This window comes from Zootoca vivipara, chromosome 5 (assembly GCF_965207765.1).
Source record: "Zootoca vivipara chromosome 5, rZooViv2.hap1.1, whole genome shotgun sequence".
NCBI lineage: Eukaryota > Metazoa > Chordata > Lepidosauria > Squamata > Lacertidae > Zootoca > Zootoca vivipara.
Window position 1 is genome coordinate 24,519,709 of NC_142588.1, and position 15,293 is coordinate 24,535,001.

At 40.6% G+C, this 15,293-nt stretch overlaps 1 protein-coding gene across 3 annotated transcripts in view; it reads right to left on the reverse strand.

Moving 5' to 3' along the window:
• Window positions 1–2,014: 2,014 nt before the first annotated feature.
• Window positions 2,015–15,293, reverse strand: part of JMJD1C (jumonji domain containing 1C) — a 115,434-nt gene continuing 102,155 nt past the window's right edge. For all 3 annotated transcript variants that reach the window (XM_088669506.1, XM_035138460.3, XM_035138462.3), the window contains 10 exons: window positions 12,215–12,429; window positions 11,301–11,579; window positions 9,280–9,448; window positions 7,938–8,028; window positions 7,713–7,843; window positions 6,875–6,997; window positions 6,146–6,285; window positions 5,044–5,220; window positions 4,559–4,690; window positions 2,015–3,213 (listed from right to left, as the gene is read on the reverse strand). In XM_088669506.1, the coding sequence (XP_088525632.1) occupies window positions 3,124–3,213; window positions 4,559–4,690; window positions 5,044–5,220; window positions 6,146–6,285; window positions 6,875–6,997; window positions 7,713–7,843; window positions 7,938–8,028; window positions 9,280–9,448; window positions 11,301–11,579; window positions 12,215–12,429 (1,547 nt within the window). In that variant the 3' untranslated portion in view covers window positions 2,015–3,123. The remainder of the gene's footprint in view (window positions 3,214–4,558; window positions 4,691–5,043; window positions 5,221–6,145; window positions 6,286–6,874; window positions 6,998–7,712; window positions 7,844–7,937; window positions 8,029–9,279; window positions 9,449–11,300; window positions 11,580–12,214; window positions 12,430–15,293) is intronic.

The window sequence follows — 15,293 nt, forward strand, 5'->3', positions numbered from 1 at the left end:
AACATCCTCTTTTAGCTCTAGCTCTGCTGCTTCAATGATTCAGCATTTACCTAGGTTAATAGTTAAGGTTTTGTAGCCACAAGGCAGTTTCATACACCAATATCGGGCCCAGTTCAGAAACTTAAGAACTGGGTGGTGACAGTCAAAATATGGTGGTGGTGGGGAAACAGCACACATTATTCCACCATGTGGATTGGAATATGAAGGTCCAATTTGTGCAACCTATTTTAAAGCCATAATAAAATAATAATAATAATAATAATACCCCACCCACCTGTCTGAGTTGCCCCAGCCACTCTGGGCAGCTTCCAAGCATATAAAAACATAATAAAACATGAAACATTAAAAAGCTTCCCTATACAGTGCTGCCTTCACATATCAAGCATATCAAGTGACTGCCTTGTAAACCTGCCAACTCCACCAGACCAAGATTGTTTCCACATGAATGAATGTCTGAACTGGGCCTTACAATTCTAATTTTTTAAGTCCGCAACATGTTTATGCATTTGTGTGTTTTACCTTTGCTCTTGCCTAGGTTGTAGCTGAAAACACATATGCAACAGACTAAACAGGAAATTTTTTTATCATGTGGTTCTATCATGTAATATTTGCCACATTCTGTTTGTTTGTGGTCTCACTTTCCTAGTTAAAATGTATTAGTTACTATGGAAACATTGCAATCAACACAGTAGGTCTACCTAAACGTATTAACCACAATTACCGTATCCATACCCACCCCCAGGTCTCCCTCCCTACATATTGAGAATTAACATGCAAATATTCTAAGGCAGATGGTATTTGCTCATTAGACACAATAGGAAATCACACTAAATTCAAGCGTGTTTGTCTGGTACCTCTTTTACATTCTAATTGAAGTGCCTAAAGAGGAGGTTGGGGGACACTGAGCCTAGGGCTTGTCGATTGGAAGGTCGGCGGCTCGAATCCCCGTGATGGGGTGAGCTCGTGTTGCTTGGTCCCAGCTCCTGCCAACCTAGCAGTTCGAAAGCACGCCAAAGTGCAAGTAGATAAATAGGTACTGCTCTGGCGAGAACATAAATTGTGTTTCCGTGTGCTGCTCTGGTTTCGCCAGAAGCGGCTTAGTCATACTGGCCACATGACCCGGAAAAACTGTCTGCGGACAAACGTCGGCTCCCTCGGCCAGTAAAGCGAGATGAACGCCGCAACCCAAGAGTCGTTTTCGACTGGACTTAACTGTCAGAGGTCCTTTACCTTTAAAGAGGAGGATGGGACTTCCTCCACAGCCACTTGGAGGAGCTGTAATCCCCCAAGACACAACTATATCTTATGTGTACTATCAAGGATCTCTCACATAAAATTCAGGGTATGCCCAATCTTCCACACGCATCTAGCGATGGTAACCTTCTCTTCCTTCAAGGCCTGTTATGTCAAGGTAAGATTAAAGATTCTTATTCCTTTGGCTATTGACTAAGAGGAACAACTACAGGTGAAACTCGGAAAATTAGAATATCGTTGAAAAGTGCATTTACTGTATTTCAATAATGTAGTTAGCCCCTAACTGATGCAATTATCAGAGAAGCCTAAAACCTTGCCAAAACTTTGGCTAAACAATGTCACGTCAAATTTACAGATGGAATTTAAAGTAGAACATTTTCAAGTGATTAGATAGCAAATTTTAACATGGATTGAAACTTCAATTATGTTGTGTACCCATTTTGTGGGTAACTTAGAATAAGACTATTACCCATCAACCTCTAAATACAGTCATTGGGATACTGTGCTTCAGAAGTACACAAAATATTGTAAAATATGCACTATCCCACCAGTGTGGGGAAAGCGTGTGAAGACTTCAACTCTTAAATGGTTATTTGTAAATGTGAGCTTCTACATAACTATCATTTCCTAGCACAAAATTTTGTCAAGGAGTTTGTCATATTTTATGAGTCTGCCAAATGCAATCTTCCCAACTGATAATAAAAGTCCAGGTTTTTTAATATGGTGATTTGAACTGTAATTAACGACAATACATAACAAGGAAGGATTTAAAATTTTTTATTCTTCATTAGATAAACTTTCTTTGGCTCAGCCAGTTGAACTGTGCTCTAGCACATGTGAGCAGTTTCATATGAAACCTGGAGAGGGCAGAAAGATCCACACTAATTAAACACACAACAATCTGTCTTTTACAATAGTCAACATTACAGATATCTGCAACCACTGTTGAATGAATGAATGACTCAGACATGTGCATTTTTAACAAATATGCCACAAAACATGAAAAACACACACAATGAGACAACATTTGATAAAGTCCTTTTAATGGAAAATGTAAAACCCCTTTCAACCTTCAATGTACAAAGCATGTTTAACGCACTTTTAACAAATTAAAGCAAGCCAATGTTTTAAAAAAATACATCATTGAATGTATATATGTATATATTTACATAGCATATTAAGTTTAATATTTAGCTTTAAAAGTTCACATAAATTTTACCAAAATGAGACAATTTTTAAATAAATTACACCTTTTTGAAAATGTTTTAATTGTACTCTGAATAGCTTCAATAAAATACTGAAGTGTCTGTAATATCTATTTTATATACTTTATATTGTACAAAGTTTACAGTTATTTGGCAGTAATTTTCAGATCATGACTGCTGTGCGGTTTCAGCAATATCCCAAATGCAGGCAATAGCTGGTGTTTGTGTCCTACTCTCACAGTAACTGTCTCAATGTAGTGAAAAATATCCAAGTTATTTTAACCAAACTGTACAAATCACATTTACATTTGATCAACAATAGAGCATAGAATTCTGTGTTTTCTTCCCAAAAAAATAAATACATCTTAAATCTTTGACATTTTGAAAATTTCATTTACAGTATAATACAGAGCAGCAGAGTGCTACTTAGGATTTCCAATTTCTTTTTTTTATTTTTTTTAAAAAACCTCATTTAAATCACAACAGCTGTGATGAGAAGCTAGTTTGTTGCAGCATCAGTAGCAAGTAAAATACAACAAATATATTTTCTTGGCACTGATGGTTCGTGCAGCTTAGATTAGTGAGTAGATTTCTTTTATCATAAAGAAAAAACACACAATAAAATACGTTCTTCTGACCCAAAAAGGACAGAGAGCGTGCACACTTAATTTTCTTCCATATCTTCTAGTTCATGTTCATGAATCTTCAAAGCTCTCACCATTTCCTTAACTGTATGATACAAAATATTTTTAATCTGCAAAAATAAATTTGGAGAGATTGGTGATTAGCAGAGTACCAGACAATGTAAAGGAAGGCATAAGAGAGGAAAACACTGAAAGGGAAAAAAGACTGCGTAATTTTTGGAGGTTCTTTGTTTACAATCAAGTGGTACAAAGATTAAGAACACTTCTATAACTTGTATAAGGCCCTTAGCTCACATGGGGTCTAAGCCTGTTCTTTTAAAGGAGAGAACACAATACTGGGTGGGGGCACAGAGCAAGTTCAGGATACCCCAATTGGTTGGCCAATTATATGACACTTTCTCCCCAGGGAAAACAGGAGAGGAAGTAGAGCAGGGGTCCGCAAGGGTTACCTTTCCTGGGCCGGTTCACTGCTGCGGAGCCCCCTCTGTGGCCTGGATCGCGGGCACGTGTGACTGGGCGTGCCCGCAATTTCCAGCGTCTGCGTAGACGCGATTTCCGGCGCTGCGAAAGTGAGTCCCCATGCTGTGCTGGTTTAGTGCAGCTCGTGGGGACTCACCGAGTGGGCAGCTCAGTTCAGGGGCAGCTCATGGGCCAGTAAAACGACCCCCATGGGCTGCTTGTGGCCAATGGGTCTTAGGTTGCCGACTCCTGGAGTAGAGTGAGCATATACAAGCCCAAGATGTGCACCTGTCATACCATTATATGGCCTTGCCAGAGCCCATAACCTTGTTCCTGTATAGGAATTATTCTGGATGATGATGATGATAATAATAATAATAATAATAATAATAATAATAATAATAATAATAATAATTTACATGCTGCCCATCTGACTGGGTTGTCCTAGCCACTTTGAGCAGCTTCCAACAAATCAAAACATTAAACACAGTAAAACATCAAACATTAAAAAATTCCCTATACAGTACTGTTCCAAAAGCTTAAACTGTATTTTAAAATACATCTACTGTATAGGATTTTACATATACAGTACATACACAGCTGGGTCCTAATTCTACAGGGAAGGGGGAAGTGGAGAGTCCATTTTACTATGAACCTAATACATAGTTTCCCCCCTCTTATTAAAAAAGGCTTATTTAATTGCTACAGTGGCCATAAGCAGAATTAGCCCTGGTTTTCATTTTATGTATTTTTCAATTGTAAACTGCCTTGTGATCCTTGAATGAAGGGCGATCTAGAAATTTAATAACTAGCTGGCTGGCTAGCTAGCTAACTAACTAACAAACACACATGGAAATGCTCAGACAAGCAAACGTGAAACTATCACAAATGAAAGTGATACTACCGTCTCATATTCAATGCACACATTCAAAGTTAAAATGAGAGAGGACTAATGTTTCATCAGAAATGGAGTTATGACAAGCACTCATTTGTTACCTGCAGCTTATCATCATAATTGATTTCTTCCTTCAAGAGCCTCAATTCTTGTGTTAAGTGAAATGACTGTATAAGGTGCTCCGGAGACACAAAGTCTTCAGTTACTTGAATACAGCTATGAAAATTCTGTACCTGAGCAAGAAACAAAAACAAAAAACAACATTCTGAATTGTTCTTGGGCAAACAAGAAAAAGTTGTTGGTTTTTTTAAAAAAAGCCAGTGTGCATTGATCACAGTTTTCCAAATCACTGAAAAACCCTGGTATGCATTCAAAAACCCAACAGTTGCATTCAAATTTTCCAGCTGATTAGATAGGAAATTTGTGTGTGTGTGTGTGTGTGTGTGTGCGCACACACACACACACACACACACCTGTTACCACCTTCACACATCCTCTTGGGTTGCTCTACTCTTGGACACCAAATATTACAACAGCTTGTCTGAGGTATCTAGTGACTCTAGTAAGAATAAATTGGTGTTTTTACCTGGTGAAGTGCTCCTGCTGGTAAAACAATGGCATCACCAAGGAACTGGATTAGAGTGCAGGTTTTTACTCCATATTCTTCAAAAAGTCTTTGACGGAGTTTTCTGTTTACGTACCAACTCTGGTCACGTATTGGATCATGTTCTGGCAAAACATCTAAACCTTGTTCTTTTGCCATCTGTAATATGTTATAAGCAAAAGTGAATGCTGTGTGGTTTTAAGTAATATCTATGTTCACAAAATCCTTTCATTCTAACATCTTATTTCTTAACATAAATACAGTTTCAGTTTCAGAACTCTCCTATGAAACTTTGAAAAGTTTCCCCCCTCAGGGGGAAATGGGGAAAAACTGCTCCCTCCCCCATGTCTCGTACAGACTGCTTGGGCCCTATCTCAGAGATCTTATTTAAAATATTTATATCCTGACTTTTGGTCGAGGCTTCTACAACTGGCTCGTAATCTAAAATAACTTTACTCAAAGACATATGTATATATATATGAATATATATGAAAAGTAGAAACCCAAAACTTCCAAAACAGAGCTAGAAAAATAACTGATCAAACCAAGTTCCATAGCTTTGCTGCTTCTTGGATAAAGAAGCTCTGTCTCAAGCAGTTGTCCACCAGATTACACCTGGTAGAGGAACTAGAACAAAGCTTCCAAGAAAAATCTTAAGGCAGCCTTTCGCAATGTGGTGCTCTTCAGATATTTTGGATTCTCACTCCAACAATACCTTACATTAGTGGTGCTGGCTTGGGAGTTGTAGTCCAAAACATCAAGTGGGCACCAGGTTGGGGGAGGCAGAGAAACACAGATGCAACTGAAGGGAAGAAAACCTTCTCATTGTCTGGATAGTCACTTCCTGAGAGTGAGCAAAAGTGTATCCAACACTCCCCACCCCAAAAATGAAGGATCCCATCAACAACTCAATGAGTTCTGAGCATGCTCAGTGCGCAAGGAATTTTGGCTGACTGTTAGGGGAAAGGAAGGAAAACCTGGGGAAGGATGATGGAACAGAGTGGCTGGTACCCAGAACACAAGCCCTTGCCCATCACAAATCTCATACACAATAATACCAATATACATTCATTGTAAATCTAACCTTCTGTAGAAACTCCCTTATCTTGTCAGCATCCTTGCTGGCATAAATGTGCCACAAAGCACCAGGCAGTTCACTTGAATCTTTCAGTCTTTTTCTTAGAAGATCATCCAAATCTTCCTCTTCAAACTTCTTTAATACCACTGGGAATTCAGAAATGTAATTACTTTCCAGAGCTTCTTCCTTTAGATTAAACACTTTACCATAAATCTCTCCCTCCATAACAAAAAGGGGCGGGGTGGAGCAAATCCACATTCACCAAGTAAAAATTATAATGGAACAAATCTACAACAATAAGAGTACCAGGGGAAAGCTCTTTGCTACGTAAAGGCTTTCTGTGTCTCCGTGGAAAATGCCAGAATCCAGTTTGGGGCAATTCACCCTCCCCCAGTGCCACAGTTCAACCTATTCAGGAGGGCTTCCTAATCCTGAGGAGGGACTTTACGAAGGTCTTGGGAAGTGCAGTGAGAAGTGGCGGGCAGAAAGGTTTTTCTTTGCCAAACCCCCTCCATAAGCACTTCCTAGAATTTAATTCTTTATATCCAATAATACTTTGCAAAAAAAAAATTCTTTTTTGGGGGGGGGGGGGAAAATGTCCTTTAATCCGAATGAGCACCAAAGGATTGTTAAAGCATCAAGTGGGATTGATTTAGGATTCATTTACAGCTGCTAAGCAAGTTGTGTCAACTCATATTTTTCTGTTTAATAAATATTGTAATATTTTTACTTTACCTGATTTTGAAGGAACGCCATTCCCTTTTGCTATGCCAACGCTGACAAGGATGTTCACCATGTCAGATACCTCAAGATGAAGATTTGTAGTTCCTATATCATGATCTTTAGCAGCAGCTACACCTTTTTCAAACAGAATATATAGAATATGCTGAAGGGCATTTTAAGGCCTTCACAAATTAGCATAGACTTGTAAAATGTTTTCCTGTGAAATTGTTTTCTTAAACAAATACTGCTTTTATAATGTATAAGATTAGGAGTTAGCAGTCTGATATAAATTGCCCACACTTGTATCAGATAGCCATGAGAGTGTTATTCAACTAAGTTTTACTCAGATGAGACCCATTGAAATTAATGAACATGCCTAAGTTAGGCCCATTAATTTCAAAGAACCTACTCTGAGTAAAACTTACCTGGATACCACCCAATTATTTCACTTTCATCAGGAGCATTAATGTGTTTTCTCTCATCTCAATGTACATTGAATATGAACATGTATACTCCCTCCTTTTTCATCAGGGAATTCGTTTAAGTGGCCAAGGTAACTGACCTTTGTAACTCCCTTTTATAAAACATTCTTTATATTACCATGAACACATTATCACATGCTTTGACCCTCTCAAATTTATTGATTCTTCCATTTCCTATAACTTGCCTTTCTTAACCTTTCCACCTGTTGCTCCTTCTTTGAGATTCCCCCAACCTCTTTATCCCTTCTTCATGCTCATCACCACTTTTGTGTCTCTGGCTCTTCCAACCACTCAAACGCGAGAAGGTGTTTAATAATGAGGTGACATAATCCCCTGACCTGACACAAGCAGTATTGTAAGTTACTTACCATATGCACTGCATAATCTGGGCCCTAGATCTGGGCGCACAAAAAAACCTGGCAAGTATGAAGCTAAATTCAGTTTTCCTTCTGGGTTGCAATATTCAGGCAGTGGCAAACATTTTAATAAGTCTTCGTATCTGACAAAATAAGAGTAAAATTAACAACATAAATAATTTTTCAGTAAACAAAAAGCCCAACCCATCAATTGATGAGCTAAATAATACTAAATACCTTGCAGGCATCATGGTCTTGAAATCGTCTCCTGAAGGAAAGTCTTTCAACTTAAGTATAACTGTTTCTCCATTTTTAATTTTTTGCCGTTCTGCAAACAGTGAAGAGATCAGTGAGTGTGCTACCAGATGGGCGAAAACAGGAATTTTTTTATAATAATAACTTAGAAGATATCCCATCTTTTTGATCATGGAGTAATAGGGTTGATAAGGCATTTACCAACATCGGGGGGGGGGGGGATCCTGAAACACCGTTTTTTTGGCTCTGACACCTGATATTAAAACTGCTCTACTAGTTAATACTACATTGCAATTCTGTTTGGTTGTATACTCAAATTTTGTATACTCCAATTTTGAATGTATAAAACACACACACACACACACACACACACACACACACACACACACACACACACTAAACATTTAAGCATTTTAGAGACTGAAATACAGAATGGAAGATATTTGAATGTATATACTATACTGTTAAATGTGAAAAATGGGTTTTCAAAAACAACATTAAAGTATCTTGTGATAGAGCAAAATGCACACTAAAAGGTAAAGGTAAAGGGGCCCCTGACCATCAGGTCCAGTCGTGTCTGACTCTGGGGTTGCAGCGCTCATATCGCTCTATAGGCCGAGGGAGCCAGCGTTTGTCCGCAGACAGCTTGTGGGTCATGTGGCCAGCATGACGAAGCTGCTTCTGGCGAACCAGAGCAGCGCACGGAAACGCCGTTTACCTTCCCGCCGGAGCGGTCCCTATTTATCTACTTGCACTTTGATGTGCTTTCGAACTGCTAGGTGGGCAGGAGCTGGGACCGAGCAACGGGAGCTCACCCTGTTGCAGGGATTCAAACCGCCAACCTTCTGATCAGCAAGCCCTAGGCTCTGTGGTTTAACCCACAGCGCCACCTGGGCACACTATTATATAGCAATACAGATATTTTCCAATACATGCTCATGCCTGTCACTGGAAGTAATTGGTGTCTGATCTGAATTTTTTTAATCAAGGAAGCGGCCTACAGGTTCACGTTGAGGTTTTTCTTTTTAAAACAAAATAAGCAGAACATATAATTATGAAATATTACTAAGGCTTATTTTGCATTAGTATATTATGTAGAGGGAGGGTCCTGTCAAGTTAAATACTTTTCAACTAAACTGAATGGAAAGAATTAAGCACACAATCAACTCTTGGACAATTAACAGCATCCTGTCCCAAACTAAATCTTCTCTGGCAAATAATGAAAAAGGAAGGACCTCCACAATTCTCTGATATCCTATTTTTCCAGATTATAGATAGGTATTTTATTTGGGTCTGTTATAGTCCTATACAAAGCACAACATACTTGAAACTTCTTCAAAGCCATCCCAAAATTCCTTGACACTGCCACTGGAAGTAATGCTGTCTTTGCAATTCAAGAGATCAGCTTTGAGATCACCAAAATCTGAACTAATAATATCTGCCTTCCATAAGCTAGCATTCAGTTTCTTCTGCATTCCAGACACTAATACAGGCTGAAAAGGAAAACAGAAAAGTGGAAATAAGCAAGAGCACTTTAAAAATGGATTTGCACATATTTCCATCAGTCCTGAAAGGAAATAAGCAAGAGCACTTTAAAAATGGATTTGCGCATATTTCCATCAGTCTTGAAAGGACATATTGTCTTCACTGCACAGAAGTTTAGAATATTAACTGTTCATCAATAAATACTGGGACATCTTCATTTAGGCATGTGAATTGTAACAAAGCATGGTTTTCAGAGTTTCTACTCTTTTCATTTGTCTCACATTTCAAGTTCTTTCTACTATTTCTCAACTCATTTTCTTAAATGCTGATTTGCAAGACTTCTGTTTGTACCACAAAGTGCTGAAAATTAGTCCAAACATTAGTAATACCCTCTATGAATTATTAAGAAGTTCAAATTTACTCTCAAAACAATAGCAATAAAACAATTTACCTGCTACTTACTGCATAATGAGATTTCATACTTAAAAGCAATTAATTTGCCAGCAATAGAAATATATAGTAAGATGCAACATTGCGTGAGTGTGCATCAGCTCATGCAATGGGGCTTCTTCATCTCCTCCCCACTGCACCCCCCTAAATGTTCTCCAGAGAATTACTGAATGCTCCAGAGCAGGTTTTTTTTGAGGGGGGGCTGTAGTAGAGAAAAGAGAAACCACAAGCCTTGTTTTGTAAGTGGGTTTCTGTTGCACAAGTGGAAAAACATCACCAGATGTTGCCCACTCAGGGCCGGCTCTAGGCCCGCTCCCGGTGGCGCCAGGCCACCAGGGGCGCCGCTGCGCCCGCTGAGAGGCGCGGCTGAAGCTGCCCCAGGCACGCCTCCGCTGTTCAGCGGCTTCAGGCCGCTCTCCGGAGGCGTGCGGGCCTGGGCCGCCTCCGCCGTGCGCAAGGGCGGCGCAACAGGGGGCAGACAGCGCCCCCTGGCCCAGGGCCGACCCTACGGCAGGCTGGGTGGCGCAGTGCAGCTGCGCCCGCGGCAGCCCGCTGTGCTGGGAAACGGGGCGGGGGGGGCCCACCGGAGGGATCCGGCGCGCCAGGGTGCCGGGCATGCTTAAGACGGCCCTGTGCCCACTGACCAACCTCAACACCATTAGACTAAAACTAGGACCCTGTTAATTTTCTTCCTAACTGGGAGTGCAAAAGGAGTTGTTAGGTTGATCTTTACACATATATACTGAGGTAATATTGCACAACAAACATTAATAGGGAACACTTTAATTGGTCCATAATTCTCAGTATTTAATATGTTCTTGGCCTTAACCCACGCTTAAAATTTTGTTAATGCATTATGTTTTAACTTCAAGACTGGCGTTAAAATGATAATACATTGAGCTATGTGGCTGGTCACTTTTGTCAGCAGCGACCAAGAACTCTCTGATATTACATCCTTGCTACTGTTGTGGGTTATACCGTAGTTCTTTCCTCTTCCTAACAGCTAAAATACTGTTCTGAAGACTATTTCATGACAAGGAAGTATTGCAAAATTTACATGAGGTGCCATGTTGGTGATATTGCATAATCCTTATCTTCCTTTCCCCCAGTTAGTCTGGAATAGTCTTCAAGACAAAATGAGGCATCTGTGTTACCAACCATATATAATGAGGCATGTGGCAGTTAGTGAGGGACTCTGGCTGAAGCGTTAGGAAGTGGTAATCCTCAGGCCACATTTGACTGCATCCACTGACAAATGGATTCTCTTCATTTAAACTCGATAACCCACATGGTCCCTTCCAACTCTATAATTCTATGAATCTATGAAATCCAACAACAGATCTAAAATTAAGGTGCAAGCATGCTGTCTCATAAGCCCCTTTTAGGTGCTGAAGGGCATTTTAAACATACCTTTCCTTGCTTCCAACAATCTTTGAAAAGTTTCCAGTTGTTGCTGTTTTTATGATCACTGAGCCACAAAATGTGTTTATCACAGAGCCATGAATGTGGAACATCACTGAACAATGTGCTGCAATCATCTGTAATATTTTTTCTCTCATCCTTTGGCTCATCCTTCACTTCAGATTTTACATTTATCTTTGGTGTTCTATTTGGTGGAATCTTGTTTTCTACAACTGAAGCAATTATGTCCTCAAGAATGTTTGGCATCGTCCTTCCACCTTTGCTACTCTATTGGAAAAATAAAATGAGGACTTAAGCAATATTGAACTTATCAGGAGGAAACCTTTCATTATCAGACTATAGAAGGGGTGCTATGCTAATAATAATCAATAGTGCGATCAAACTGAAAACTACAATAATATATATTCTCATTCATTAAAAAGTGATATTCTGATAACAAATGTATACAAACCCCTCTGATTTTTACACAAACAATAAAAGACAATAAAAGAGTTTAACTCTTTAGTGAATTGCTTGTGTAATATTTACATGCATAGACAAGAACCTTAAAATGTTGTTAATAAGTTTGAACTTTAACTAAGTTAGTTCATAACTAAACTTTTTAAGGGGAACAATGGCAGACTGAGATCCAGAGAATTGCATAACTAACTGCACATGTCCAAGGAACCTTTGGACTCATGAAAAACAGCCCCCTTGTTCTGCAGTGAAAAAAAATTCAAGAGCAGTTAAAGATAATTCCAAATAATAGCATTGGACATGCCCAGGCTCTTAGGTATACAATTTCATTCTATGACAAGTATCATACAGTGAAAGCAGTTCCATTTAGACATTGCTCTCTAAGCTATATTTAAGCCCTTCTCACACAAGAACATTTGGCGCAATGCATCTGGTAACAAACTCACTGCAGTTCCTGTAGAATAAACTGGTGCAAAAGCAATGCCAGCATCTGTAGAGCCGAGACGCAGTTTTCCAGCAGTAGTGGTGAGCAAGTCTCGTAACGTTGAGCCCTGCTCGCTATTTTGAGACAAAGGAGTTGGCATCTTGTAGTTAAGAGATTCTGAACTGTCTTGGTCCTGCTCTTCCTTTGTATGCTTTCCAAGAGGGCAGTCTTTGTTTTCTAAAATAAAAAGGATTAATCTTACATAATTGTGCCATGATACAACATGAATAATACTAGCTGCCTGCAATTCACAATGGCAACAATCTACTTGTAGTGCTTATTGCTTTATTGGGGGGGGGATTATTGGGTTTTATTTTGATTGTTTATTTCATGTTTATATGTTGTGATTTTATCCTGTGAACTGCCCTGAGGCTTGTGGGTATAGGGTGGTAGACAAATTTAATAAATAATAGTATTATTTCCCTGAATACATGGGGATGATTAAATCTTCCAAATTAGACCCTATTTAACTATGTAAATGGCATTTGTGACTGTTGAGTGTCCTGTCATAAATGACAAATATGGTAACTAAAAAAAGGCTGGAAACACATGCCATCTGCATATGGTTTTCCTATCATATACAATAAATTGTTTAGTTTGATGCCTCCAGAAGGTGCTAACACACAAGACTGAAAAATATGGAGTTTCCATTGCTTTTTATTTTATGAAAAATAGCAAACTGTGAATGATGACATATATCAATCAGTAACAAGACCAGTTCAGACACAATGGGAACCCACAGTTTTCTGCAATGTGAATTAGTTGTGACAATCCTTGGTCTTAGGAATTTTCTCCTCCCCTTCACCTTTCCATGTCAGAACAAAATGGCCATATATACCCACATTTGGTTTAAAACTGATCAAAGTCCCCTGGAGGTGTCAGAAGAACTATGATTTGAGAAAAAGCTGGAATGAGACCACAATAGGATCCTGGCCTGTTCTTACTAACCATAGCTTAGCAAACCGTAGTTCCTTGAGTTCACACATCATAAGGAACCAAAGATAGTTCCGAAGTGGAAGCAAAGATTTCTAGACACCTTCTTACAGGTATGAAAGAGCAGGAAGAGAAGTATGCAAGTCTGGGGGCCATTCACATATTGGGGAAACAAGGTTTTCATATGAATCTGATCCTAATGTTTTGGGAATCCAGTAAGAAATATACCCGCCCCCCATTCTCATTTTTGTGTGTGAAAAATAACACTAATAGTAGTCTGGTGAGAAATAAATTACTTTTATTTTCTGGCAAGCTGTTGCGTCCAATCTCAAAGCGATAAAGTAATTTATAGTTATATTGAATGATACTGAATCTCATGACCATAATCCAACACTCTTCCAACCACTGACTTCAGTGCACACAAATGTGCCTGTGTGCTGGATTGTGGTTCAAATATATAAAAAATATGCTGGAAGAATTCATATTCACCACAGCCTCTTCTATGCCCCTAGGCATCCTTCTGTATTTAACATTTTCTGGTTACAGATGGCATTTCTTGCTCACAGACCAGAACAAGGAGGGCATTGAATGAGGGCTGAAGAAAAGAGGCATATGATGCAGCACATCCTCTAGGTTTTCTTGTGATAATATTGCACAGGGGATATTCACTACCCTCTCCCAGGATTCCTGAGAAAACACCATCTAGCTCTGCTGTTCCTTAGAAGTAGCATTGTATTACTACTGCTAATATTTAAACAAAATGTATATACTGCTTGATAGTAAACAAAACCTCTGAGCAGTTTTAAGAAGCGATCTGTAAAAGGAGAGAGGGACCAAATAAGGTGGCTAAGTTGAAAGCCTGTTCAGGCATTTGCAGAGCTACATAGTAAACAAATACTTTATCTTAATGAAACACTAAAGCACGGGTGTCAAACACAAGGCCCGGGGGCCAAATCCGGCCCGCCAGACCTCACCATGTGGCCCGCCGAGCGCCCCAGCCAGCGGGACCCAGCAGCGGGACCTTGCTGCTGAAGCGCAGCGCCAACAAACAGCTGGGGCCGGGGGGGTAGAAAGGCGGCCGGAGCAGCGCTGCGTGGAGCGCCCCGAGCCACAGCAGGAGAAGGAGGAGGCAGCTTGCCGGGTCAGCGCCCGGCAGCGCCGTGCGGAGAGTCCCGAGCCTCTGGGACGCAGCAGTGCTCTGTAGCACTTTGAATCCTCCTCCTCCTGCCACGGCTCGGCGCCTGGAAATGGCTGCTGCTGCTACTGAAGCACAGACAAAGCACCCAGCAGCGCCGCGTGGAGGAGGAGGAGGATTCAAAGTGCTACAGAGCACTGCTGCGTCCCAGAGGCTCGGGACTCTCCGCACGGCGCTGCTGGGCACCGACCTGGCAAGCCGCCGCCTCCGCCTCCTCTTGCCTCACCTCCTCCTCCTCCTACCGCGGCTCAGCCTCATGAACATGAGCTCAGCAGCGGCTCAGCCTCACGAACGTGCAACTCTGAGGCTTTACGCACTTCTCCTAAAACGGACACCCGCTGCCTCACGCTGCACGGGAAATGCTTTTTGCCCCTGGGTCCTTTCGTGCTCTTTTCTGGCGCTGAATCAAGGCGGCGACCCCCCCCCTTCCCTTTCTTTCTTCCTCTCTCTCGTTCTTATTCTTTCTTTCCCTCTCCTTCCTTCCTTCTTTATCTCTGTCTTCTCTCCCTCTTTCTTTTTCTTTCCTTCTTTATTCCTTCTTTCCTACTCTTCTTTCGCTCTCCCTCCTGCTCCTTCCTTCCTTCCTTCCTTCCTATCTTTCTTCCTCTCCCTCATTCTTATTCTTTCTTTCCCTCTACTTCCTTCTTTCTCCCTCTCCGTCTTCTCTCCCTCTTTCTTTTTCTTTCCTTCTTTATTCCCTTCCTTATTTCCTACTCTTCTTTCTCTCCCCTCTTTCCTTCCTTCCTCTCTCCCTCCCACTACCTCTTTTCTTCCTTCCTTCCTTCCTTCCTTCCTTCCTCCCTCCCTCCCTCTCCCTCTCCTCAGAAACATAGGATGCTGCTTTATACTTCTGGCCCTTAAACCCTGGAACCAGGAGAGCAGCTCCAGTGAGTCAACCTCAGCCAGTCCCTTT